We start from the raw sequence: 27,909 nt of genomic DNA on the forward strand, positions 1-27,909 counted from the left end.
CTTTATTCCAATAAGTAAAATAATCAAGGTTTTCTTATTACCATTATCCATTGAAATATGCAAACGAGAAAATAATAGAAAGATGCATAATAAAAAAGACAATTACACTAGAAGAATATTAGCTTATAAAACGTGAATCTTTAAAGCGCATGGAAAATAGATTATATCCCAGTTTCTTGTGGTTTCTTGAAACATTGCGCCCTCTTGTGGTCAGAAAGGTACATAGCCAGGTGTAATATCATTTCTCCGTCTTTCGCCATTTCTTACGCAACATCCGGTTGTGCAGCAGCCATTTTGTCTGTTCATGCAAGTCCACCCCTCACGTTCAAGAACTGCGTTCCCACTTCGAAATTACCCGAAATATTGTATTTATATCGCTTTATTTATAATATGTAGTACTTTAAAACGGATTTAAAAAATCCGTTTAATATTAAAAGTTCGAAAAGGATATTTTCTTCGAAATAAATATCGTAATTTGTGTTGTGCGCACGGATAATTAAGGTTATGTCGTGCGAGGAAAGCTACTTAGCCATCAGACGTTATCTGTCCGACGAGCGGGAGCCGTACGCACCGGGGACCCATGGCAATACTAAAAGAAAGATACGTAAAGCAGCCGCTTGCTATGTCGTGCGGAATGGCACACTGTACTACCAGAGAAGGCAGAAGGGCCTGGATGAATTCACCGAGTTGGAAGTGGTGTTGCAGGCAGGACGGAGGAAGGAACTTATCGACGAGTCACACATTGTGGCCGGAGGAGAGCACCTCAACCAGCATCACACTTGGGAATCAATTTCTCAGAAGTATTGGTGGAGAGGTAAAATAGCATAAAACTGCTAAAATGAACTGGCAACAATTTATTTTATTTTATCTAGGTCTGAGAACATGCGTAAAACAAAACACCAGTTGACAGTCTTCCCTAACAGTTTATCTATGGCTTGCTAGATAGCTAACCAGTGTTTGATTGGTCAATGCAGGGCATGCTTGTCAACGCACGCCACTCATCAATATTCAAATGTAATGCCAATCTCTCCACATTCATGCTCAACATCTTTCAAAAACAGAAGTTAGTCCTTAAATGAATCACATTTTTTATTAATGTGATGAGAGCAGTACTAATGCACCATAATAATGAATGTCAAATTGTATTTGTCACACACGGTTAGCAGATGTTAATGCGAGTGTAGCGAAATGCTTGTGCTTCTAGTTCCGACAATGCAGTAATAACCAACAAGTAATCTAGCTAACAAATCCAAAACTACTACCTTATAGACAGAAGTGTAAGGGGATAAAGAATATGTACATAAAGATATATGAATGAGTGATGGTACAGAACGGCATAGGCAAGATACAGTAGATGGTATCGAGTACAGTATATACATATGAGATGAGTATGTAAACAAAGTGGCATAGTTTAAAGTGGCTAGTGATACATGTATTACATAAGGATACAGTCGATGATATAGAGTACAGTATATACATATGAGATGAGTAATGTAGCGTATGTAAACATTATATTAAGTGGCATTGTTTAAAGTGGCTAGTGATATATTTTTTGACATTCATTTCCATAAATTTACATTATTAAAGTGTCTGGAGTTGAGTCAATATGTTGGCAGCAGCCACTCAATGTTAGTGGTGGCTGTTTAACAGGCTGATGGCCTTGAGATAGAAGCTGTTTTTCAGTCTCTCGGTCCCAGCTTTGATGCACCTGTACTGACCTCGCCTTCTGGATGATAGCGGGGTGAACATGCCGTGGCTCGGGTGGTTGTTGTCCTTGATGATCTTTATGGCCTTCCTGTGACATCGGGTGGTGTAGGTGTCCTGGAGGGCAGGTAGTTTACCCCCGGTGATGCGTTGTGCAGACCTCACTACCCTCTGGAGAAGAGGTCGTCCGATTAATCGGAATGGCCGATTAATTAGGGTATTTTTGGGCACCGATTTTAAAAATTTAAATAATAACTTTTTTTATACTTCTATTTAACCAGGCAAGTCAGTTAAGAACAAATTCTTATTATCAATGACGGCCTAGGAACAGTGGATTAACTGCCTGTTCAGGGGCAGAATGACAGATTTTCACCATGTCAGCTCGGGGGATATATTCTTGCAACCTTACAGTTAATTTGTCCAACGCAATAACGGCCTGCCTCTCTCTCATGGCACTCCACAAGCAGACTGCCTGTTACGCGATTGTAGTAAGCCAAAGTAAGTTGCTTGCTATCATTAAACTTCTACTTATCTTATAAAAAACAATCATAATCACTAGTTAACTACACATGGTTGATGATATTACTAGATATTATCTAGCGTGTAGCGAAATGCATATAATCTGACTGAGCATACAAATATCTGACTGAGCGGTGGTAGGCAGAAGCAGGCGCCTAAACATTCATTCAAACAGCACTTTCGTGCGTTTTGCCAGCGGCTCTTGGTTGTGCGTCAAGCATTGCCCTGTTTATGACTTCAAGTCTATCAACTCCCGAGATGAGGCTGGTGTAACCGACGTGAAATGGCTGGCTAGTTAGCGCGCGCTAATAGCGTTTCAAACGTCACTCGCTCTGAGCCTTCTAGTAGTTGTTTCCCTTCCTCTGCATGGGTAACGCTGCTTCGATGGTGGCTGTTGTCATTGTGTTCCTGGTTCGAGCCCAGGGAGGAGCGAGGAGAGGGACGGAAGCTATACTGTTACACTGGCAATACTATAGTGCCTATAAGAACATCCAATAGTCAAAGGTTAATGAAATACAAATGGTATAGAAGGAAATAGTCCTATAATAACTACAATAACTACAACCTAAAACGTCTTACCTGGGAGTATTGAAGACTCATGTTAAAAGGAACCACCAGGTTTCATATGTTCTCATGTTCTGAGCAAGGAACTTAAACGTTAGCTTTCTGACATGGCACATATTGCACTTTTACTTTCTTCTCCAACACTTTGTTTTTGCATTATTTAAACCAAATTGAACATGTTTCATTATTTACTTGAGGCTAAATTGATTTTATTGATATATTATATTAAGTTAAAACAAGTGTTCATTCAGTATTGTTGTAATTGTCATTATTACAAATAAATAAAATGTCTGATTAATCGGTATCGGCTTTTTTGGTCCTCCAATAATCGGTATCGGCGTTGAAAAATCGTAATTGGTCGACCTCTACTCTGGAGAGCCTTACGGTTGTGGGCGGGGCAGTTGCCGTACCAGGCGGTGATGTTCTCGATTGTGCATCTGTAGAAGTTTGTGAGGGCTTTTGGTGACAAGCCAAATTTCTTCAGCCTCCTGAGGTTGAAGAGGCGCTGCTGCGCCGCCTTCACCACTCTGTCTGTGTGGGTGGACCAATTCAGTTTGTCCGTGATGTGTACGCCGAGCAACTTAACTTACTACCCTCTCCACTACTGTCCTGTCGATGTGGATAGGGGGGTGCTCCCTCTGCTGTTTCCTGAAGTCCACAATCATCTCCTTTGTTTTGTTGACGTTGAGTGTGAGGTTATTTTCCTGACACCACACTCCGAGGGCCCTCACCTCCTCCCTGTAGGCCGTCTCGTCGTTGTTGGTAATCAAGCCTACCACTGTAGTGTCGTCCGCAAACTTGATGATTTGAGTTGGAGGCGTGCATGGCCACGCAGTCGTGGGTGAACAGGGAGTACAGGAGAGGGCTCAGAACGCACCCTTGTGGGGCCCCAGTGTTGAGGATCAGCGGGGTGGAGATGTTGTTACCTACCCTCACCACCTGGGGCGGCCCGTCAGGAAGTCCAGGACCCAGTTGCACAGGGCGGGGTCGAGAGTTTGGAGGGTACTATGGTGTTAAATGCTAAGCTGTAATCAATGAACAGCATTCTTACATAGGTATTCCTCTTGTCCAGATGGGTTAGGGCAGTGTGGTTGAGATTGCGTTGTCTATGGACCTATTTGGGAGGTAAGCGAATTGGAGTGGGTCTAGGGTGTCAGGTAGGGTGGAGGTGATATGATCCTGGACTAGTCTATTTCATGATGACGGAAGTGAGTGCTACGGGGTCTAGCAACTGCAGCTATTGTGTATATGCACACTGTTCATTGGTAATACATTTTGCAATGTGATTTAACCCTGTGTATCTGTCAGGTATCCTGAAGCAGGTGAAGGACTACATGAGACAATGTAGTCAGTGTCAGAACAGACAGGACCGGAGGGGGCTATCGGAGGACGATACCGGACCCAGGCTGGTTGGCCGACCAGGGAGACGCAGGAGGGTCACAACCCCAGCCAGCGAGGAAGAGGAGGAAGAGGAGGAGGAGGAGGAGGGAGACGACGAGATGGACTTTGTGACTTCCGTCCATCACAAGACCCGAAGCCCCAAAACAGTAGCCAAACACGAACTGGTCTTTGTAAGTGTTGCTGAATTTGTAGCCTTATCACTTCAATGTAATATAGTCATCTATTGTCAATTAACAAGAAACATTACTGAACTGAGGAGGATAGTGCATCTTAACATAACTGAACTGAGGAGGATAGTGCATGTTAACATAACTGAACTGAGGAGGATAGTGCATGTTAACATTACTGAACTGAGGAGGATAGTGCATGTTAACATAACTGAACTGAGGAGGATAGTGCATGTTAACATAACTGAACTGAGGAGGATAGTGCATGTTAACATAACTGAACTGAGGAGGCTAGTGCATGTTAACATAACTGAACTGAGGAGGATAGTGCATGTTAACATAACTGAACTGAGGAGGATAGTGCATGTTAACATAACTGAACTGAGGAGGATAGTGCATGTTAACTAAGTAGGACATTGCGTGTTAACATAACTGAACTAAGTAGGACATTGCGTGTTAACATAACTGAACTAAGTAGGACATTGCGTGTTAACATAACTGAACTAAGTAGGACATTGCGTGTTAACATAACTGAACTAAGTAGGACATTGCGTGTTAACATAACTGAACTAAGTAGGACATTGCGTGTTAACATAACTGAACTAAGTAGGACATTGTGTGTTGTATGTGATGTAGGCTCCATGGACATGCCTCATCTGTGTTTTGAGGTGCTTATTCCTACTGTTTACTCTTAATCGCTCACACAAAAAATAAACAAAAAATAAATGGTTGGATTACTAAATGGTGCGTCGTGCTATACATGATGAATATTGAAATTAGCCCATGACAGTAAGATGAAGCAGTTGTCTTGTTTTTGTATGTGTAACGGGTGTGAAACGGCTAGCTTAGTTAGCGGTGGTGCTAGCTTAGTTAGCGGTGGTGCTAGCTTAGTTAGCGGTGGCGCTAGCTTAGTTAGCGGTGGCGCTAGCTTAGTTAGCGGTGGTGCTAGCTTAGTTAGCGGTGGTGTGCGCTAAATAGCGTTTCAATTGGTGACGTCACTTGCTCTGAGACCTTGAAGTAGTGGTTCCCCTTTGCTCTGCAAGGGCCGCGGCTTTTGTGTAGCGATGGGTAACGATGCTTCGTGGGTGTCAGTTGTTGATGTGTGCAGAGGGTCCCTGGTTCGCGCCCAGGTATGGGCGAGGGGACGGTCTAAAATTATACTGTTACATAAATATAAACATATTTTTGCTAAGGGGTGGATCAGCTTTAATATTGTGGATAGATGGTTTCTTCCATCAATGTAATTGTCTGCATCATTTCCAATACCCCATATATTGTGCTCAAAAAAATAAAGGGAACACTAAAATAACACATCCTAGATCTGAATGAATTAAATATTCATATTAAATACTTTCTTCTTTACATAGTTGAATGTGCTGACAACAAAATCACACGATTATCAATGGAAATCAAGTTTATCAACCCATGGAGGTATGGATTTGGAGTCACACTCAAAATTAAAGTGGAAAACTACACTACAGGCTGATCCAACTTTGATGTAATGTCCTTAAAACAAGTCAAAATGAGGCTCAGTAGTGTGTGTGGCCACCACGTGCCTGTATGACCTCCCTATAACGCCTGGGCATGCTCCTGATGAGGTGGCGGATGGTCTCCTGAGGGAACTCCTCCCAGACCTGGACTAAAGCATCCGCCAACTCCTGGACAGTCTGTGGCGCTGGTGGATGGAGCGAGACATGATGTCCCAGATGTTCTCAATTGGATTCAGGTCTGGGGAACGGGCAAGCCAGTCCATAGCATCAATGCCTTCCTCTTGCAGGATCTGCTGACACACTCCAGCCACATGAGGTCGAGCATTGTCTTGCATTAGGAGGAACCCAGGGCCAACCGCACCAGCATATGGTCTCACATGGGGTCTGAGGATCTCATCTCGGTACCTAATGGCAGTCAGGCTACCTCTGGCGAGCACATGGAGGCCCCCCAAAGAAATGCCACCCCACACCATGACTGACCCACCGCCAAACCGGTCATGCTGGAGGATGTTGCAGGCAGCAGAACGTTCTCCACGGTGTCTCCAGAATCTGTCACACGTGCTCAGTGTGAACCTGCTTTCATCTGTGAAGAGCACAGGGCGCCAGTGGCGAATATGCCAATCTTGGTGTTCTCTGGCAAATGCCAAATGTCCTGCACGGTGTTGGGCTGTAAGCACAACCCCCACCTGTGGACGTCGGGCCCTCATATCCACCCTCATGGAGTCTGTTTCTGACCGTTTGAGCAGACACATGCACATTTGTGGCCTGCTGGAGGTCATTTTGCAGGGCTCTGGCAGTGCTCCTCCTGCTCCTCCTTGCACAAAGGCGGAGGTAGCGGTCTTGCTGCTAGGTTGTTGCCCTCCTACGGCCTCCTCCACGTCTCCTGATGTACTGGCCTGTCTCCTGGTAGCGCCTCCGTGCTCTGGACACTATGCTGACAGACACAGCAAACCTTCTTGCCACAGCTCGCATTGATGTGCCATCCTGGATGAGCTGCACTACCTGAGCCACTTGTGTGGGTTGTAGACTCCGTCTCATGCTACCACTAGAGTGAAAGCTCCACCAGCATTCAAAAGTGACCAAAACATCAGCCAGGAAGCATAGGAACTGAGAAGTGGTCTGTGGTCACCACCTGCAGAACCACTCCTTTATTGGGGGTGTCTTGCTAATTGCCTATAATGTCTACCTGTTGTCTATTCCATTTGCACAACAGCATGTGAAATGTATTGTCAATCAGTGTTGCTTCCTAAGTGGACAGTTTGATTTCACAGAAGTGGGATTGACTTGGAGTTACATTGTGTTGTTTATGTGTTCCCTTTATTTTTTTGAGCAGTATATATATATATATATATATATATATATATATATATATATATATATATAACATATATATATAATATATATATATATATATAAAACATATATATATAATATATATATATATATATATAACATATATATATATATATATATATATATGTTATATATATATGTTATATATATATATATATATATATATATATATATATATAACATATATATATAACATATATATATATATATATATATATATAACATATATATATATATATATATATATATATAACATATATATATATATATATATATATATATAACATATATAATATATATATATATATAACATATATATATATATATAACATATATATATAATATATATATATATATAACATATATATATATATATATATATATAACATATATATATATATATATAACATATATATATATATATATATATATAACATTCATAAAGGAGATGTTGTAATCTGAATAAAGGAGAGGTTGTATTCTGAATACAGTGAGAGGTTGTAATCTGAATATAGGGAGAGGTTGTAATCTGAGTAAAGGGGAGGTTGTAATCTGAATAAAAGGAGAGGTTGTAATCTGAACATAGGGAGAGGTTGTAATCTGAGTAAAGGAGAGGTTGTATTCTGAATACAGTGAGGTTGTATTCTGAATACAGTGAGAGGTTGGAATCTGAATACAGTGAGAGGTTGTAATCTGAATAAAAGGAGAGGTTGTAATCTGAATACAGTGAGAGGTTGTAATCTGAATAAAGGAGAGGTTGTATTCTGAATACAGTGAGAGGTTGTAATCTGAATACAGTGAGAGGTTGTAATCTGAATACAGTGAGAGGTTGTAATCTGAATAAAGGGAGAGGTTGTAATCTGAATAAAGGGAGAGGTTGTAATCTGAATACAGTGAGAGGTTGTAATCTGAATAAAGGAGAGGTTGTAATCTGAATACAGTGAGAGGTTGTAATCTGAATAAAGGAGAGGTTGTAATCTGAATACAGTGAGAGGTTGTAATCTGAATACAGTGAGAGGTTGTAATCTGAATACAGTGAGAGGTTGTAATCTGAATACAGTGAGAGGTTGTAATCTGAATACAGTGAGAGGTTGTAATCTGAATAAAGGGAGAGGTTGTAATCTGAATAAAGGGAGAGGTTGTAATCTGAATACAGGGAGAGGTTGTAATCTGAATACAGGGAGAGGTTGTAATCTGAATACAGGGAGAGGTTGTAATCTGAATACAGGGAGAGGTTGTAATCTGAATACAGTGAGAGGTTGTAATGTGAATACAGGGAGAGGTTGTAATCTGAATACAGTGAGAGGTTGTAATCTGAATACAGAGAGAGGTTGTAATCTGAATACAGAGAGAGGTTGTAATCTGAATACAGTGAGAGGTTGTAAAATCATTCTTGAACATGGGGTGAGACATTGCTACTAATTTACTAGAGAACCAGTTTGGAGTTATGTATAACTTTTGTATGACTGATGCCTTTAGTGAGAGGTCTAATGCTTTAATATTTAATCATTTCTGCCCTCCAAATTGATATTCATAATATAAATAGGCCCTTTTAATTTTGTCTGGCTTGCATTAAAATGGAATATTTTTTGTTCATATTTATAAAGCAGGTCACTAGGTGTCGGCAAAACCATAAGCAAATAGGTCAACTATGATATGACTAAAGAGTTCATCAGGGTGATTTTTCCACAAATAGACAGGTATTTTCCTTTCCGTGGTAGCAAGATCTTATCTATTTTTTCTAACTTTCTATAAAAATTTATTGGAGTGAGAATTTCTTTATTTTGGGATTTGTATACCGACTATGTCCACATCTCCGTCAGACCATTTAATTGGTAAACTACACGGTAATGTAAAAGTTTTATTTTTCAGTGATCCAATACGTAATATAGTAAGTATACTTATAATTTGGTTTTAATCCAGAGAGGTTAGCAGAAGTATCTAGATCCTCTATGAGGCCGTGGAGAGATTCTAATTGTGGTTTTAAAAGAGAACATGAATGATCAGCGAACAATGACACCTTAGTTTTTAAGCCACGTATTTCTAATCCCTTGATATTAGTGTTTGATCTAATCTTAACAGCTAACATTTCAATGGCAATAATAAATAGATATGCCGATAGTGGACAACCTTGTTTTGCTCCTCAAGATGGTTTAAAACTTTCTGAGATGTAGCCATTATTTATTATTTTACACCGAGGGATACTATACATAACTTTAACCCATTTTATAAGAGATTCTCCAAAATGGAGATATTCTAGGCATTTATATATAAACTCCAGTCGTACTTTATCAAACACCTTTTCAAAATCTGCAATGAAACCCAGGCCTGGTTTCCCCGATATTTCATAGTATTCTATCGTTTCCAGTACTTGTCTTATCTCCAATGTATCGTCCATGTATAAAAACCTGTCTGTTTAGGATGAATAATATCTGACAATACTGTTTTAATTCCATGCGCGAAGCATTTAGCCAGAATCTTTGCATCACAACACTGAAGTGTAAGAGGCCCCCATTTTTTTTTTTTTTTTTTTTAAATGGACTGGGTCTTTATATACACACCACTTGGGTCCTGTTTCAGTAATAATGATATCAGACCTCCTTGTTGTGTGTCCGATAATCTACCATTTATATAGGAGTGGTTAAAACATGCTAATAACGGTCCTCTGAGTATATCAGAAAAAGGTTTGTTATACTTCCACTGGTCTGTCATCCAGGACTGGAGGTTTCCCAGCCTTAAAGGCTTTAATCACATCAAGTTCCTCTGTAATATGTCTTGTTGCAGGTGGACAGTAAGATGAGACCCTAGTTGTGTTGCAGGTGGACAGTAAGATGAGACAGTTGTATTGTGTTGCAGGTGGACAGTAAGATGAGACCGTTGTATTGTGTTGCAGGTGGACAGTAGTCATGACTTCCTGTGTTATCTATCCAGGTGGACAGTAGTCATGACTTACTGTGTTATCTATCCAGGTGGACAGTAGTCATGACTTACTGTGTTATCTATCCAGGTGGACAGTAGTCATGACTTACTGTGTTATCTATCCAGGTGGACAGTAGTCATGACTTACTGTGTTATCTATCCAGGTGGACAGTAGTCATGACTTACTGTGTTATCTATCCAGGTGGACAGTAGTCATGACTTACTGTGTTATCTATCCAGGTGGACAGTAGTCATGACTTCCCGTGTTATCTATCCAGGTGGACAGTAGTCATGACTTCCCGTGTTATCTATCCAGGTGGACAGTAGTCATGACTTCCCGTGTTATCTCTCCAGGTGGACAGTAAAGGAGTGGTGAAGCAGTACCTTCCCAGACACGGTCAGACGATGCTGGACAAGCTGAACCAGCAGCGCCTCAACAACCAGTTCTGTGACATCACGCTGCTGATCGAGGGGGAGGAGCACAGGGCCCACAAGGCTGTGCTGGCCGCCTGCAGCGACTACTTTAATGAGCTGTTCATAGAGAAGGGAGCTGTGTCCAGTCACGAAGCGGTGGTCGACCTCTCAGGTAAGACACGTATTCAAAGGTACACTATGTATACAAGAGTTTGTGGACACCCCTTCAAGTGAGTTGATTTGGCTATTTCAGCCACATGTATAAAATCGAGCACACAGCCATGCCATCTCCGTTGGCAGTAGAATGGCCCGTACGGACCTTTCCAACAAGTCAGTTTGTCAAATGTCTCCCCTGCTAGAGCTGTCCCCGGTAAGATCGCCGCTATTGGCCTCTTTAGCAGTGGAAACGCGTTCTCTGCAGTGATGAATCACACTTCACCATCTGGCAGTCCGACGGACGAATCTGTGTTTGGGGGATGCCAGGAGAACGCTACCTGTCCCAAAGCATAGTGCCAACTATAAAGTTTGGTGGAGGAGGGATAATGGTCTGGGGCTGTTTTTCATGGTTTGAACTTGGCCTCTTAGTTCCAGTGAAGGGAAATCTTAGCACTACAGCATACAATGACATTCTAGAATATTCTGTGCTTCCAACTTTGTGGCAACAGTTTGGGGAAGGACCGTTCCTGTTTCAGCATGACAATGCCCCTGTGCACAAAGCGAGGTCCATACAGAAATGGTTTGTCGAGATTGATGTGGAAGAACTTGACTGGCCTACTCAGAGCCCTGACCTCAACCCCGTCGAACACCTTTGGGATGAATTGGAACACCGACCATGAGCCAGGCCTAATCGCCCAACATCAGTGCCCGACCTCACTAATGCTCTTGTGGCTGAATGGAAGCAAGCCCCTGCAGCAATGTTCCAACATCTAGTGGAAAGCCTTCCCAGACGAGTGGAGGCTGTTATAGCAGCAATGTTCCAACATCTAGTGGAAAGCCTTCCCAGAAGAGTGGAGGCTGTTATAGCAGCAATGTTCCAACATCTAGTGGAAAGCCTTCCCAGAGGAGTGGAGGCTGTTATAGCAGCAATGTTCCAACATCTAGTGGAAAGCCTTCCCAGAAGAGTGGAGGCTGTTATAGCAGCAATGTTCCTACATCTAGTGGAAATCCTTCCCAGAAGAGTGGAGGCTGTTATAGCAGCAATGTTCCAACATCTAGTGGAAAGCCTTCCCAGAGGAGTGGAGGCTGTTATAGCAGCAATGTTCCAACATCTAGTGGAAAACCTTCCCAGAAGAGTGGAGGCTGTTATAGCAGCAAAGGGGGGGGGACCAACTCCATATTAATGCCCATGATTTTGGAATGAGATGTTCGATGTGCAGATGTCCACAGGCTTTTGGTAATGTAGTGTACTTATCATGTATACGTTTTAGTAAGTGATCCCTGTGGAACTTGAACCCACAACTTTGGTGTTGATAGCACTATACTCTTACTAAACACCACAGGACCACATGGGGTCAGACACCAGGGCGACAGCAGTACATCATTTAGCATGGGGACAGACACCAGGAGGGCAGCAGTACATCATTTAGAATGGGGACAGATGGGGTCAGACACCAGGAGGGCAGCAGTACATCATTTAGCATGGGGTCAGACACCAGGAGGGCAGCAGTACGTCATTTAGCATGGGGTCAGATGGGGTCAGACACCAGGAGGGCAGCAATACATCATTTAGCATGGGGTCAGATGGGGTCAGACATCAGGAGGGCAGCAGTACGTCATTTAGAGAAACATCTTGTCTCTCTCTCTCTCCCCTCAGGTTTCAGCAAGGTCAGTTTCCTCCCCCTGCTAGAGTTTGCATACACCTCCAACCTCTGCTTCAACTTCTGTGTGATGGCCGACGTTGCCACGCTGGCCCGACACCTTCTGATGGCCGAGGTCCTTCAGATCTGTGAGTCCGTCCACAAAAAGGTAGAGGAGCAGAAGCTGATGGTCTACCAGCAAGGAGACATCCACACGGTGCTGTCCAGCCAGCCGACACCCCAACAGGCCCCGAATGAAGACCCTGGGGCCTACATTATGACCATCGGCAGCGACGGCCATGCCGTGGTGACTCATACTGGGCTAGCTGGAGCAGGGGATGACCTGGACTCCTTGGCTACCATGGCAAACACAGCAGAGTCCTTCAGAGGGGATCTGACGTCTGTAGTCACCCAGGCTCTGGGAGGTGAACCAGGGGAGACTATGACCGTGGTTGGGGAGGCAGGGTCAGAGACGGTGACTTTAGTCACCCACAGTAGCCAGGCCCGGGTAGGCGAGTCGGTCACCCTCTTCTCCCCTACTGGAGAGACCGAGACCATGACGGTGGTGACCCACAGTGGCCAGGCCGGAGCCAGTGAGTCCCTGGCCGTGGTGTCAGCCTGTCTGGCCCTGGAGCAGCAGCCGCAAGACGGGGACGAGGGAGAGGGGGCCTCCCCCTCCATGGAGCCAGGGGCCTTCCTCATCAGTGTGGACCCAGGGAATGTTGCCCCTACAGAGGTGGTCCATCTGGCTGTAGTGACACTAACACCACAGGAGAATGCATCAACAACAACATCATCATCAGCGTCCCGGAAGGCAGAGCCAGCCCCCAAGCCTCCCCTTGCTCCACAACTCCCCAAAAGGAAGAGAGGGCGTCCTGCCAAAGTCAAGCAGGAAGTTGTGGAGGAGCCTCCTGTTGACGAGGAAGTGCCAGAGCCAGTTTCTCCCCCTGCAGAGGAGATCCAGGAAGATATGCATGGGACCCATGACCCCTATAAGAGACGCCTACGGCAGCGTTCCGTGGGGGAGGGAGGGTACGTCAGGCTACACATGGGGCTGGAGAAGGACCCAGCACCCCCACAGCTCCCCAACACCCCCAAGGTAGACTACAACACCAACATAATCAGAGTCACTGTGTACAGCGCCATGAAAAAACTATTTTCCTCCTTTCTGATTTTCTCTATTTTTGCATATTTCTGACACTGAATGATACAGTTGAAGTCAGAAGTTTACACTTAGGTTGGAGTCATTAAAACTAGTTTTTCAACCACTCCACAAATTTCTTGTTAGCAAACTATAGTTTTGGTCAGTTAGGACATCTACTTTGTGTATGACGCAAGTCATTTTTTCCAACAATTGTTTACAGACAGATTATTTCACTTATAATTCACTGTATCACAATTCCTGTGGGTCAGAAGTTTACATACACTAAATTGACTGTGCCTTTAACCTGTCAACGATACTGGTTCCCAATTGGGGATCAACCCTCCCACGTTCAGCTGAAACGGTGGCGCATGGAACGCAAAAGTATTCTTAAAAATATTTAACCTCCACACATTAACAAGTCCAATAGCTCAAATGAAAGATAAACACCTTGTTCATCTAGCCAGCAAGTCAGATTTCTAAAATGTTTTACGGCGAAAACATAGCACATATATATGTAAAACCACCACCAGACACAGCTCATTTCAATAGCCAAAACATGCAATCAACAAACGCAGGATTAAAAAATAAATCGCTCACTAACCTTTTGAAAATCTTCATCAGATGACAGTAATATGACATGTTACACAGTACATATTTTTTTTTTTCAATAATATGCCATTTATATCCATAAATGTCCATTTACAGTGAGTTCACCTTCAGAAATTACTCAAAAATGCCCGCAGGAAATCTATGTAGCGCGGCAAGATAACGTAAATAGACATCATAAACTTTGACTAAATATACATGTTCTACATATAGTTAGAAAGATACACTGCTTCTTTATGCAACCGCTGTGTTAGATTTATTTTTAACGTTACAGAAATCGCACACTATTCCATATGCTGAGACAGCGCTCAGTTCCAAGCTACATTTCCACGTAATGTTGGAGTCAACAGAAACACAGATTTAAGCATAAATATTCCCTTACCTTCGATGGTCTTCGTTCAGAATGTTCTGGAAGGCTTCATACTTACCCAATACATCGTTTGGTTTCAAGTCTTGCGTCTTTGTATTAGCTACTGCTAATAACATCAGCTGAAATGCACCCAAAACGTCCTCTGGTCCGGATAAGTTGCGCATCAAAACTTCAAAATTACACATTATATGTCGACTAAACAGGTCAAACTAAGTGCAGAAGCAAGCTTTATGATGTTTTAGACGTGCAAAACAAACTTCAATTCAATCGGCCATCGTCTGCCCTTCTCTTGAGTGCTGGAAACAAAGGAATGGCTGGGACCAATTCGCGCCCATACGCACAGCCTATTCTCTCGTGGCACGCACTAATTTCACTCCCATAGGGTCAATTCTCGCGCGATTTGAACGGTTTGAAGCTCTAATGAAAGAGGACATCTAGCGGAAGAGAAAGAAAGTGTCCCCAGAATCATAGCTCGTTGGGAAGGGTGGGGGCCATGACGTCAAAGTTGCTCCAACTTTCATGGCCACAAAAACTAGTTTGGAAGAATGCCTGCCCTGTGAGTTCTGCTATACTTACAGACATAATTCCAACGGTTTTAGAATCTTTAGAGTGTTTTCTATCCAATAATAATTTTTATTTGCATATATTAGCAATTTTTGACAGATTTTTTTTCCAGTTTACTAGGAGTACCCAATCTCTCCAAAGGGGGCGTATGTCTGCCATATCCTTATTAAACAGCTTGGAAAATTCCAGAAAACGATGTCATGGCTTTAGAAGCTTCTGATAGGCTAATTGACTTCATTTGAGTCAATTGGAGGCGTACCTGTGGATGTATTTCAAGGACTACCTTCAAACTCAGTGCTTCTTTGCTTGACATCATGGGAAAATCTAAAGAAATCAGCCAAGACCTCAGAAAAAAATTGTACACCTCCACAAGTCTGGTTCATCCTTGGGAGCAATTTCCAAACGCCTGAAGGTACCACGTTCATCTGTACAAACAATAGTACGCGAGTATAAACACCGTGGGACCACGCAGCCGTCATACCGCTCAGGAAGGAGACGCGTTCTGTCGGGTACAAAAGTATCTATATCCACAGTAAAAACGAGTTCTATATCGACATAACCTGAAAGGCCGCTCAGAAAGGAAGAAGCCACTGCTCCAAAACTGCCATAAAAAAAGACTATGGTTTGCAACTGCACATGGGGACAAAGATCGTACTTTTTGGAGAAATGTCCTCTGGTCTGATGAAAGGAAAATAGAACTGTTTGGCCATAATAACCATCGTTATGTTTGGAGGAAAAAAGGGGGAGGCTTGCAAGCCGAAGAACACCATCCCAACCATGAAGCACGGGGGTGGCAGCATCATGTTGTGGGGGTGCTTTGCTGCAGGAGGGGCTGGTGCACTTCACAAAATAGATGGCGTCATGAGGGAGGAAAATGGTGGAAATATTGAAGCAATATCACAAGACATCAGTCAGGAAGTTAAAGCTTGGTCGCAAATGGGTCTTCCAAATGGACAATGACCCCAAGCATACTTCCAAAGTTGTGGCACAATGTCTTAAGGACAACACAGTCGAGGTATTGGAGTGGCCGTCACAAAGCCCTGATCTCAATCCTATAGAAGATGTGTGGGCAGAACTGAAAAAGTGTGTGCGAGCAAGGAGGCCTACAAACCTGACTCAGTTACACCAGCTCTGTCAGGAGGAATTGGCCAAAATTCACCCAACTTATTGTGGGAAGCTTGTGGATGGTTACCCGAAACCTTTGACTCAAGTTAAACAATTTAAAAGCAATGCTACCAAATACTAATTGAGTGTATGTAAACTTCTGACCCACTGGGAATGTGATGAAAGAATGTGATGAAAGAAATAAAAGCTTAAATAATTAATTCTCTCTACTATTATTCTGACATTTCACATTCTTAAAATAAAGTGGTGATCCTAACTGACCTAAGACAGGGAATTTTTACTAGGATTAAATGTTAAGGAATTGTGAAAAACTGAGTTTAAATGTATTTGGCTAAGGTGTATGTAAACTTCCGACTTCAACTGTATCATATCTTTAACCAAAACTTTATATTAGATAAAGGAACCTAAGTTTAACATATTCATTTATTTAATTAACCAAGTTATGCAACACCCAATTATCCCCTGTTTGACAAAATCATTGTCTATTTTTTGCACATTAAGGGACAATCAGAAAGGGGACAAATACTTTTTCACGACACTGTAGATGAATTAGCAAAGATTTTACATTATTCTCGCAGAGCAGACTTTGATCTGTGTGTTTGAGAGAGCGGTTTCACCCAACTGTTCTGTATCTCTCCCCCTGAATCTCACCCCAAAACCCCCAAGAAGAGAGGCGGAGGCGCCAAGAGACCAGTTAAAGTGATTGAGGCCGCAGCGACACTGATCGGGATGGAGACTGCTGTCCAGACGGACATGGAGGAGATCCTGTCAGTGGAGGGCGTGGCAGACGGAGCTGAGCCTATCACAGAGCAGGCTGTGGGGGAGTGGCCAGAGCATGGCCCCGCCCATCCAGATGGAGGGAGTGAGGTGGAGGGAGAACACGTCTGTTCAGAGTGTGGACTGTCATTTCAACGACGCTACGCTCTCATCATGCACACGCTCAAACACGAGAAGACCAGGCGATTCAAGTGTAGCGTACGTAGCAACAACCCTGTTCTCTAGGTGTAGTGGTGTACGTAGCAACAACACTGTTCTCCAGGTGTAGTAGTGTACGTAGCAACAACACTGTTCTCTAGGTGTAGTAGTGTACGTAGCAACAACACTGTTCTCTAGGTGTAGTGGTGTACGTAGCAACAACACTGTTCTCCAGGTGTAGTGGTGTACGTAGCAACAACACTGTTCTCCAGGTGTACGTAGCAACAACACTGTTCTCTAGGTGTAGTAGTGTACGTAGCAACAACACTGTTCTCTAGCTGTAGTAGTGTATGTAGCAACAACACTGTTCTCTAGGTGTAGTGGTGTACGTAGCAACAACACTGTTCTCTAGGTGTAGTGGTGTACGTAGCAACAACACTGTTCTCTAGGTGTAGTAGTGTACGTAGCAACAACACTGTTCTCTAGGTGTAGTAGTGTACGTAGCAACAACACTGTTCTCTAGCTGTAGTAGTGTACGTAGCAACAACACTGTTCTCTAGGTGTAGTAGTGTACGTAGCAACAACACTGTTCTCTAGGTGTAGTAGTGTACGTAGCAACAACACTGTTCTCTAGGTGTAGTAGTGTACGTAGCAACAACACTGTTCTCTAGCTGTAGTAGTGTACGTAGCAACAACACTGTTCTCTAGGTGTAGTAGTGTACGTAGCAACAACACTGTTCTCTAGGTGTAGTAGTGTACGTAGCAACAACACTGTTCTCTAGGTGTAGTGGTGTACGTAGCAACAACACTGTTCTCTAGGTGTAGTGGTGTACGTAGCAACAACACTGTTCTCCAGGTGTACGTAGCAACAACACTGTTCTCTAGGTGTAGTAGTGTACGTAGCAACAACACTGTTCTCTAGCTGTAGTAGTGTACGTAGCAACAACACTGTTCTCTAGGTGTAGTGGTGTACGTAGCAACAACACTGTTCTCTAGGTGTAGTGGTGTACGTAGCAACAACACTGTTCTCTAGGTGTAGTAGTGTACGTAGCAACAACACTGTTCTCTAGGTGTAGTAGTGTACGTAGCAACAACACTGTTCTCTAGCTGTAGTAGTGTACGTAGCAACAACACTGTTCTCTAGGTGTAGTAGTGTACGTAGCAACAACACTGTTCTCTAGGTGTAGTAGTGTACGTAGCAACAACACTGTTCTCTAGGTGTAGTAGTGTACGTAGCAACAACACTGTTCTCTAGCTGTAGTAGTGTACGTAGCAACAACACTGTTCTCTAGGTGTAGTAGTGTACGTAGCAACAACACTGTTCTCTAGGTGTAGTAGTGTACGTAGCAACAACACTGTTCTCTAGCTGTAGTAGTGTACGTAGCAACAACACTGTTCTCTAGCTGTAGTAGTGTACGTAGCAACAACACTGTTCTCTAGCTGTAGTAGTGTACGTAGCAACACTAGATGTAGTAGTGTACGATGCAACACTGTTCTCTAGGTGTAGTAGTGTACGTAGCAATAACACTGTTCTCTAGGTGTAGTAGTGTACGTAGCAACAACACTGTTCTCTAGGTGTAGTAGTGTACATAGCAACAACACTGTTCTCTAGGTGTAGTAGTGTACGTAGCAACAACACTGTTCTCTAGCTGTAGTAGTGTACGTAGCAACAACACTGTTCTCTAGGTGTAGTAGTGTATGTAGCAACAACACTGTTCTCCCGGTGTAGTAGTGTACGTAGCAACAACACTGTTCTCTAGGTGTAGTAGTGTATGTAGCAACAACACTGTTCTCCCGGTGTAGTAGTGTACATAGCAACAACACTGTTCTCCAGGTGTAGTAGTGTACGTAGCAACAACACTGTTCTCTAGGTGTAGTAGTGTATGTAGCAACAACACTGTTCTCCCGGTGTAGTAGTGTACGTAGCAACAACACTGTTCTCTAGGTGTAGTAGTGTATGTAGCAACAACACTGTTCTCCCGGTGTAGTAGTGTACATAGCAACAACACTGTTCTCCCGGTGTAGTAGTGTACATAGCAACAACACTGTTCTCCCGGTGTAGTAGTGTACGTAGCAACAACACTGTTCTCTAGGTGTAGTAGTGTATGTAGCAACAACACTGTTCTCCCGGTGTAGTAGTGTACATAGCAACAACACTGTTCTCCCGGTGTAGTAGTGTACATAGCAACAACACTGTTCTCCCGGTGTAGTAGTGTACGTAGCAACAACACTGTTCTCTAGGTGTAGTAGTGTACGTAGCAACAAGACTGTTCTCTAGGTGTAGTAGTGTACGTAGCAACAACACTGTTCTCTAGGTGTAGTAGTGTACGTAGCAACAACACTGTTCTCTAGGTGTAGTAGTGTACATAGCAACAACACTGTTCTCCCGGTGTAGTAGTGTACATAGCAACAACACTGTTCTCCAGGTGTAGTAGTGTACGTAGCAACAACACTGTTCTCCAGGTGTAGTAGTGTACGTAGCAACAACACTGTTCTCCAGGTGTAGTAGTGTACGTAGCAACAACACTGTTCTCTAGGTGTAGTAGTGTATGTAGCAACAACACTGTTCTCCCGGTGTAGTAGTGTACGTAGCAACAACACTGTTCTCCCGGTGTAGTAGTGTACGTAGCAACAACACTGTTCTCCCGGTGTAGTAGTGTACGTAGCAACAACACTGTTCTCCAGGTGTAGTAGTGACTCTCTGAGTCATGTAAAATGACTGGCAGTCATATGGCTTTGATGGTTTTGTGATGTATCAGTGATTTGTTCTCTCAAGTTTATTTGCCAAGTGAAATAAATACAGTACATTAGAAATCCTGCTCAAGTCTCTCTCGCTCTCTCTCTGTCTCTCTCTCTCTCTGTCTCTCTCTCTCTCTGTCTCTCTCTCTCTCTCGGTCGGTGTGTCTGTCTGTGTCTGTGTCTCTCTGTGTCTCTGTCTGTCTGTCTGTCTCGCTCTCTCTCTCTGTCTCTCTCTCTCTCTCTGTCTCTCTCTCTCTCTCTCTCTCTCTCTCTCTCTGTCTCTCTCTCTCTCTCTCTCTCTGTCTCTCTCTCTCTCTCTCTCTCTCTCTCTCTGTCTCTCTCTCTCTCTCGGTCGGTGTGTCTGTCTGTGTCTGTGTCTCTCTGTGTCTCTGTCTGTCTGTCTGTCTGTGTCTGTCTGTCTGTGTGTGTCTGTGTGTGTCTGTCTGTGTGTGTCTGTGTCTGTCTGTGTCTGTCTGTCTGTCTGTGTGTCTGTCTGTCTGTCTGTGTCTCTCTGTGTCTGTCTGTGTCTGTCTGTGTCTGTCTGTGTCTGTCTGTGTCTGTGTGTGTCTGTGTCTCTGTGTCTCTGTCTGTCTGTCTCTCTCTCTCTCTCTCTCTCTGTCTCTCTGTGTCTGTCTCTCTCTCTCTCTCTCTCTCTCTCTGTCTCTCTGGTCTCTAGTTATGTAACAAGGAGTTCCAGTACGCGGCCTCTCTGAGGGCCCATCTGACCAGACACAAGCACCAGAAGAGTCAGAGGCCGCCCCTGGTCAGGGTCCCCGAGCCCTACGGCGAGGAGGGCCTCGAGGGGGACGGCAGGACCAAGGGACGCACCAAGAGAGAGTTTGTCTGTGACATCTGTGGAAAGACTCTTCCTAAGCTGTACTCTCTGAGGATCCACATGCTCAACCACACTGGTCAGTCAATTTCCCCCCCAAATCCAGTCTTCTTCTCTTCCGTCCTCCTCTTCCTCATTGTCATTGTTCTAATGATAATTTCCACAGGGGTACGGCCCCACTCCTGCAGGGTCTGTGGGAAGACCTTTGCTCATAAACACAGCCTGAAGATGCACAGAGGTCTTCATGACGCTGTTAAACAGTTCCACTGTCTGCTCTGTGACAAGTCCTTCGCTAGTAAGAGAAGTCTGGAGGAACACACCAGTATTCACACAGGTCTGTCTATACATTACCGTTTACCTTACACATATCCTTTGTCACACTTCTGAGCCAAATGGAGCTGATCAAATCAGAGCCGTCCCCCCCCTATGCTCCTTTCAGACCCCTCTCTGATCAAATCAGAGCCCCCCCCCACGCTCCTTTCAGACCCCTCTCTGATCAAATCAGAGCCGTTCTGCCAAAGAAAAGGCCTGGTAAGGCCTCCACCATGGTTGCTGGAAAGAACAGTGCTTGGTGTTTTGGTCTCTGTCTCGGGCACCTCTCCAGAATCTACCATAGGTGTTATTGGGTTGAGATCTTGTGACTGAGACACACACACACCCTGTAACCCCCCCCATGCTCCTTTCAGACCCCTCTCTGATCAAATCAGAGCCGTCCCCCCCCTATGCTCATTTCAGACCCCTCTCTGATCAAACCCCCCCCCCCTCCTATGCTCCTTTCAGACCCCTCTGTCAAAGTTATTGAGATCTCTTCTTTTACCCATGGTAGCCTAAACAATATACATGACCCTGAGCATGAAGGGATGTTCATTGCTTTATTAACGAAGAAACCACAACTGTGTGGAAGCACAAGTTCAATATACTTCTGTATCCCTCATTTACTCAAGTGGTTCCTTTTATTTTGGCAGTTACCTCTAGTTTGATTCAGAAATCTTATGGTCAAATCCCTGTTAAATGTCTTCCAGGTGAATCTAAGTATCTCTGTTAAATGTTTTCCAGGTGAATCTAAGTATCTCTGTTAAATGTCTTCCAGGTGAATCTAAGTATCTCTGTTAAATGTCTTCCAGGTGAATCTAAGTATCTCTGTACCCAGTGTGGGAGGTCGTTCCACCGAGCCTCTGGTCTGAGTAAACACTTAAAGAGGCACCAGCCCAGACCTGACGTACGAGGATTCCCCTGTAGTCAGTAAGGATCTTCTCTCATAAACGCTCTCTGATTCTGTAGCTGTGTGTGCAGTGTTTCCCCTATAATGATTTATTTAAAACATTTAAATATTTTTAGGGATGGTAAAACGTTTTCAGTGTAAACTTATACGACTTAAACTAGATATCAAATATGTAGAAAAGATCATGGAGATTTATATATTTTTTTTAAATAAGATCAAGTTTGAGAAATAAAAACCAACCAAAATAGAAACTAGACAGTCGGGGAGAATCTTAAATTCCCAAAATGTCGAGGCATGAGGCCTCCATTTTGATTTAACGTTTGAGTCACTCAGACATCATGAGGTAAAATGTATACAATTGCAGGAAATTAGGTTTAAAACTGCTTTTTTTTATCTCATGATTTTATTATTTTTTTAATTGCAGGAAACTAGCTTTTATAAAACAGCAACATTTTGTCTCTGTGGCCAAGAGGAGGGCCTCTAAAATGTAGGTTGGAGACAACGGCATTGTCCACGTCCCGTATACCACTCCCCCCTCCCACGCTAACTTTCCACCGCTCCTGGAAAAAGTCCTAGGGGAAACACTGTGTGTGTGTGTGTGTGTGTGTGTGTGTGTGTGTGTGTGTGTGTGTGTGTGTGTGTGTGTGTGTGTAATGGATTCGTGCACATGTTCTGTTCTATACATCATGACTGTATCCTTCCTCCAGCTGTGATAGAAGTTTCTTTGAGGCCAAAGACCTGCAGCAGCACATGAACAAACACCTGGGACTCAAGCCCTTCCAGTGTCAGGTGGGGAGTAGTCATTATTATGTTATATTAGAATATGTTATTAGATTAGATTGTTATGTTATTAGATTGTTATTAGATTAGATTGTTATTAGATTAGATTGTTATTAGATTGTTATTAGATTGTTATTAGATTGTTATTAGATTAGATTGTTATTAGATTAGATTGTTATTAGATTGTTATTAGATTAGATTGTTATTAGATTAGATTGTTATTAGATTAGATTGTTATTAGATTGTTATTAGATTAGATTGTTATTAGATTGTTATTAGATTGTTATTAGATTATGTTATTAGATTAGATTGTTATGTTATTAGATTATGTTGTTAGATTAGATTGTTATTAGATTAGATTGTTATTAGATTAGATTGTTATTAGATTAGATTGTTATTAGATTAGATTGTTATTAGATTGTTATTAGATTAGATTGTTATTAGATTAGATTGTTATTAGATTAGATTGTTATTAGATTGTTATTAGATTAGATTGTTATTGTTATGAGGTTCTATCATATCGTGAGGTACTATTGTTAGATAATGTTCTGTATTGTATCAGATCTGTGGGAAGTCTTACAGCTGGAAGAAGGACTGGTACTCCCACGTCAAGTCCCACAGCGTGGCAGAGCCTTACAGGTGAGTCCCCACTAATGCGTTCACAGCCGTCAGCTTTGACCTAGTCTATAGTCAGTCGGTCTTCTCTGTCGAATGAGTGAGGCAGCCCGGTTAAAGCCCTTCGACGCCTGTTGATGTTAAACAGGATATTTCTTATAATGCTCCTCTGTCCTGTAGGTGTAACGTCTGTGGTAAGGAGTTCTTTGAGAAGGCTCTGTTCAGGAGACATGTGAAGAAGGCCACGCATGGCAAGAAGGGCAGAGTCAAGCAGAACCTAGAGAGAGAGTGTGAACACTGTGGCAGGAAGTTCACCCAGCTCCGAGAGTACAGACGACACATGAACAACCACCAGGGTGAGACACATACACAAATCCACAATCTGTCATTCTTCAACCTAATGGCAGCCCTGCGGGATGGGACTGGAGAAATGTAACCAATCCTGAGATCGAGCCGTCTATGCTGACGGGTCAATGAGAGCAGCATCTCAAACAGATATAAGATGCAAACAACACTGTTCAACTGGGTCTAATTATTGTCTCTGTCTAAAACCGTAAAGTCACTGTGACTAGAGGAGTACAACGTAGTGCTGGTCATATAGAGATGTGTTGATTGGGTGACTAGAGGAGTATAGAGATGTGTTGATTGGGTGACTGTACAACGTAGTGCTGGTCATATAGAGATGTGTTGATTAACACATGTCCTCTTCTCTCAGGAGTCAAACCCTTTGAGTGTCTTACGTGCGGCGTAGCCTGGGCCGACGCCCGCTCTCTGAAGAGACACGTACGCACCCACACCGGCGAGCGCCCTTACGTGTGCCCCGAGTGCCAGGAAGCCCACATCGATGCCCGCTCCCTACGGAAGCACATGACCAAGTGCCACGGCGACCTCCTGCCGGGGAAGATCATGCTGGAGAAAGATACCCTACAGTTTCACAACCAGGGTACTCAGGTGGAACACGCCGTCTCCATCCTGGCGTCCGATCTCCCCCCCGAGCTCCGGCCCGTCCAGCCGCCGCCGGCCGAGGAGATCGAGACGGTGCTGATCACGGAGGAGACGGTGGAGGCGGTAGAAGCGGTTCAGGCCGTACAGGGTGACGGGGTCGCGACCTTGTCGGACCAGAGTATCATGCAGGTGGTGAACTATGTGCTGTCCCAGCAAAGTGTGCTGCCTGGGGGGGTGAAGATGGAGGGAGATGAAGGGCAGGAGGTAATACAGACCATGGAGCAGACCATGGAGCAGCAGGAGGTAATACAGACCATGGAGCAGCAGGAGGTAATACAGACCATGGAGCAGCAGGAGGTAATACAGACCATGGAGCAGCAGGAGGTAATACAGACCATGGAGCAGCAGGAGGTAATGCAGACCATGGAGCAGCAGGAGATTATACAGACCATGGAGCAGCAGGAGGTTATACAGACCATGGAGCAGCAGGAGGTTATGCAGACCGTGGAGCAGCAGGAGGGAGATGGAGGGCAGGAGGTAATACAGACCGTGGAGCAGCAGGAGGTAATACAGACCGTGGAGCAGCAGGAGGTTATACAGACCATGGAGCAGCAGGAGGTTATACAGACCGTGGAGCAGCAGGAGGTTATACAGACCGTGGAGCAGCAGGAGGTTATACAGACCGTGGAGCAGCTGGAGGTAATACAGACCATGGAGCAGCAGGAGGGAGATGGAGGGCAGGAGGTAATACAGACCGTGGAGCAGCAGGAGGGAGATGGAGGGCAGGAGGTTATACAGACCATGGAGCAGCAGGAGGGAGATGGAGGGCAGGAGGTAATACAGACCGTGGAGCAGCAGGAGGGAGATGGAGGGCAGGAGGTAATACAGACCGTGGAGCAGCAGGAGGGAGATTGAGGGCAGGAGGTAATAGACCATGGAGCAGCAGGAGGTAATACAGACCATGGAGCAGCAGGAGGTTATACAGACCGTGGAGCAGCAGGAGGGAGATGGAGGGCAAGAGGTAATACAAACCATGGAGCAGCAGGAGGGAGATTGAGGGCAGGAGGTAATACAGACCATGGAGCAGCAGGAGGTTATACAGACCGTGGAGCAGCAGGAGGGAGATGGAGGGCAAGAGGTTATACAGACCGTGGAGCAGCAGGAGGGAGATGGAGGGCAAGAGGTTATACAGACCGTGGAGCAGCAGGAGGTAATACAGTCTGTTGAGGTGACTCACATGGCAGAGGTGGAGGGATGTGACAGACGGCACCTAGTAGACTGACTCAGTCACGAGGCCAGCGTTTCCCAAACTCAGTCCACGTTTTGGTTTTTGCTCTTAACACGACACAGCTATTTAAAATGACCAACTCACCATGGAGCTTTGATCATTTGAATCAGCTGTGTCGTGCTAGGCCAAAAGCTAAACATGCCCCCCCCCCCCCCCCCCCTTGGCACTTTTGTAACGGCCATTTCCTGCAATCTAGAGCAACAAAAAAGGCCTTGAATGATAAATAAAGTTTAAAAAAGAACTTGTTTTCTTTATTTTAATTTAATTTTTACGTAGTGGCGCTGCTAGTCCACAAGGTGGCACTGCGCCCCCTCTTCCATTATTTGAGGAGAACCTTGTAGTGTCCCTGAATCAGCTGGTCAGGTCCGGTGACTAGGGCTATGTGGTTACTCTATCCTCTGTTAGAGTACATTACTGTCGACCAGGGGCCCATAGGGCTCTGAGTGGGCCGCTATGTAAGGGGGGAGCCATTTGAGAGGGACCATTTTGAGAGGGACCCTTGGATTGCTAATCATAACCCCAGGTGGAGTGAGTGGTAGACCTGCTTCCTCGGCAGAGATGGGACTGTGTGGAGTAACAGGGCACCTGGGGTTCAGTAGGACACAAAGGAAACTCATCTGTGTTGTTATTGGACAGATTGAGCTCCTGCCTGGCTGTTTTCGTCCTGTTGACCAGGCCCCTGCTCCGCCTCAACCCAGGGGACCATCCTTCTCTCTACAGTGGGACAGAAAGTACCATATATTTTGTTTATGTACATTGAATGAACTGAGGTTTTGACTTTTCTGTTCGATCTTGTGTATAATGTGTAATAAAACGACAATCATTAAAATATTCTGAATTAATAATCTAGGTTCATTTACTGCCTTCATGAAGTTCCCCGATTGTCGAATCTCAGGAGAGATGTTTGTTTCATAGAATTCTAAAAGAATCCAGTTGGATCCAGATTCACTGTTTCCTTCCTCATGTAGAAAAACCAGCCTGATCTGCCAGCTCACATTCTGTTTTAGATCAATCTGGTTTCACAACACTTAGTTTCTTCCTTGTGTTGGTTAGAGCTCTGTTGGGCTTTACAAATTACCTCAACTAACCTGTACCCATTGACTTGGTACTCGTAACCCCTCTATATAGCCTCATTATTGTCATGTCATTTTATAACATTTAAAAAAAAAAAAATTTAGTTTATTTGGTAAATATTTTTTTAACTCTTATTTCTTGAACTGCATTGTGGGTTAAAGGCTTGTAAAGTGAGCATTTCACGGTAAGGTCTACCTACACCTGTTGTATTTTGCACATTTGACAAATACTATTAGATTTGATTTGTGAACCTCCCTTCCCGCTGGCCACAGGTTTTCCTTATTGAGTTGGCTACAGAGCTCTGTTGTGAAACCCCTCTGCCTAAAACTGAAACGTTATACTACCTATTGCTCGTTAGGTTCATCTCTTCTGCTTTTCTCTCAAACACTGAGGACCACATAGTGTACATCGTACTGCCAAGAGGTTTACCAAAACAAAAACATTCCATATGAAGGATTCGTTCTGCTTTAGATCGTATATCTTGTTTAGTCATCTGCTCTTTTCTGAAACGTTTGTGTGTTTTTATTTTGTTTTGAGTCATTTCTTCTTTTTTTTCCCATTTAGTGATTGGTTGACACTATAAACATGATCTATACACAAACTCCCCAACAGCATTTGGTAACTAGGCGGTATTTTATTTTTTGGTTTATATCAAAATAAGTAATATATTTACAATGCATTGTAGAAAAATAAGGAACAGTAGATTAGACGGTACTGGTTTTCTGCTTTCAATGTTCCCGACAACAACAACAACAACAACAACATACTAGGGTCATGTTTCTCTAACAATGATGTACAGTTTTATAGAACTGTGTTTTATGGCAACACTCCTCTGACCGTGTGTATTAGCACAACGACAACAATGACTTGTGAGAGGACCAGATTTATTCATTTGAATGAATACAACATTAACTCCTTTACTGTTCCGTTCTGGCTTTTAACCACTAACTATTCTTAAATTCCTTTTTTTTTTTTTGTCAAATATTTACGTTTTTGGGAAAATACTTATCATGTAGCGTTTAGAAAATAACTCTGTGTGTGTGTGTGTGTGTGTCTGTATATACAATAATCTCAATAGGTTTGGCCATCTATCAAGTTCAACAAATAAAAAGACTATGTGGTTCCAAAAAAACAACAATCCATCAATATTACGACTAGCATCATTTACAATTGAGAAATATAGACCAGAAATGTTCTCAACCCCCCCCCCCCCCCCTCCCTCCCCCACACAATCCATAGACTGTACACCGGGTTATACATATGTGGCAGAACAAGCAGGCAATGAGTGTGTTCCAAATGTTGCCCTATTCCCTATATAGTGCACTACCTCTGATCAGGGCTACCACCCTATTCCCTATATATA

The 27,909-nt window shown here is 43.6% G+C and overlaps 1 protein-coding gene across 13 annotated transcripts; it reads left to right on the plus strand.

The window, feature by feature from the left end:
* The first annotated feature begins 277 nt into the window (after nt 1-277).
* On the plus strand, nt 278-27,681 carry LOC110490602 (zinc finger and BTB domain-containing protein 11). Of its 13 annotated transcripts, none has more exons than XM_036978997.1 (15): nt 278-814; nt 4,096-4,358; nt 10,472-10,703; nt 12,345-13,426; nt 16,803-17,111; nt 20,467-20,701; nt 20,789-20,956; nt 21,747-21,864; nt 22,552-22,633; nt 23,187-23,263; nt 23,420-23,595; nt 23,955-25,063; nt 25,134-25,160; nt 25,251-25,277; nt 25,323-27,681. In XM_036978997.1, exons 1-15 carry the CDS (start codon nt 505-507, stop codon nt 25,464-25,466), a joined length of 4,359 nt encoding a protein of 1,452 aa, XP_036834892.1. In that variant the 5' UTR covers nt 278-504; the 3' UTR covers nt 25,467-27,681. The 13 variants fall into 13 exon arrangements, with proteins under 13 accessions (XP_036834892.1, XP_036834893.1, XP_036834894.1 ...); XM_036978998.1 differs by having other exon boundaries at nt 23,955-24,928; nt 24,974-25,063; nt 25,251-27,681; XM_036978999.1 differs by having other exon boundaries at nt 23,955-24,883; nt 24,929-25,063; nt 25,251-27,681.
* The last annotated feature ends 228 nt before the right edge of the window (nt 27,682-27,909 follow it).

This window comes from Oncorhynchus mykiss, chromosome 5 (assembly GCF_013265735.2).
Source record: "Oncorhynchus mykiss isolate Arlee chromosome 5, USDA_OmykA_1.1, whole genome shotgun sequence".
Lineage (NCBI taxonomy): Eukaryota > Metazoa > Chordata > Actinopteri > Salmoniformes > Salmonidae > Oncorhynchus > Oncorhynchus mykiss.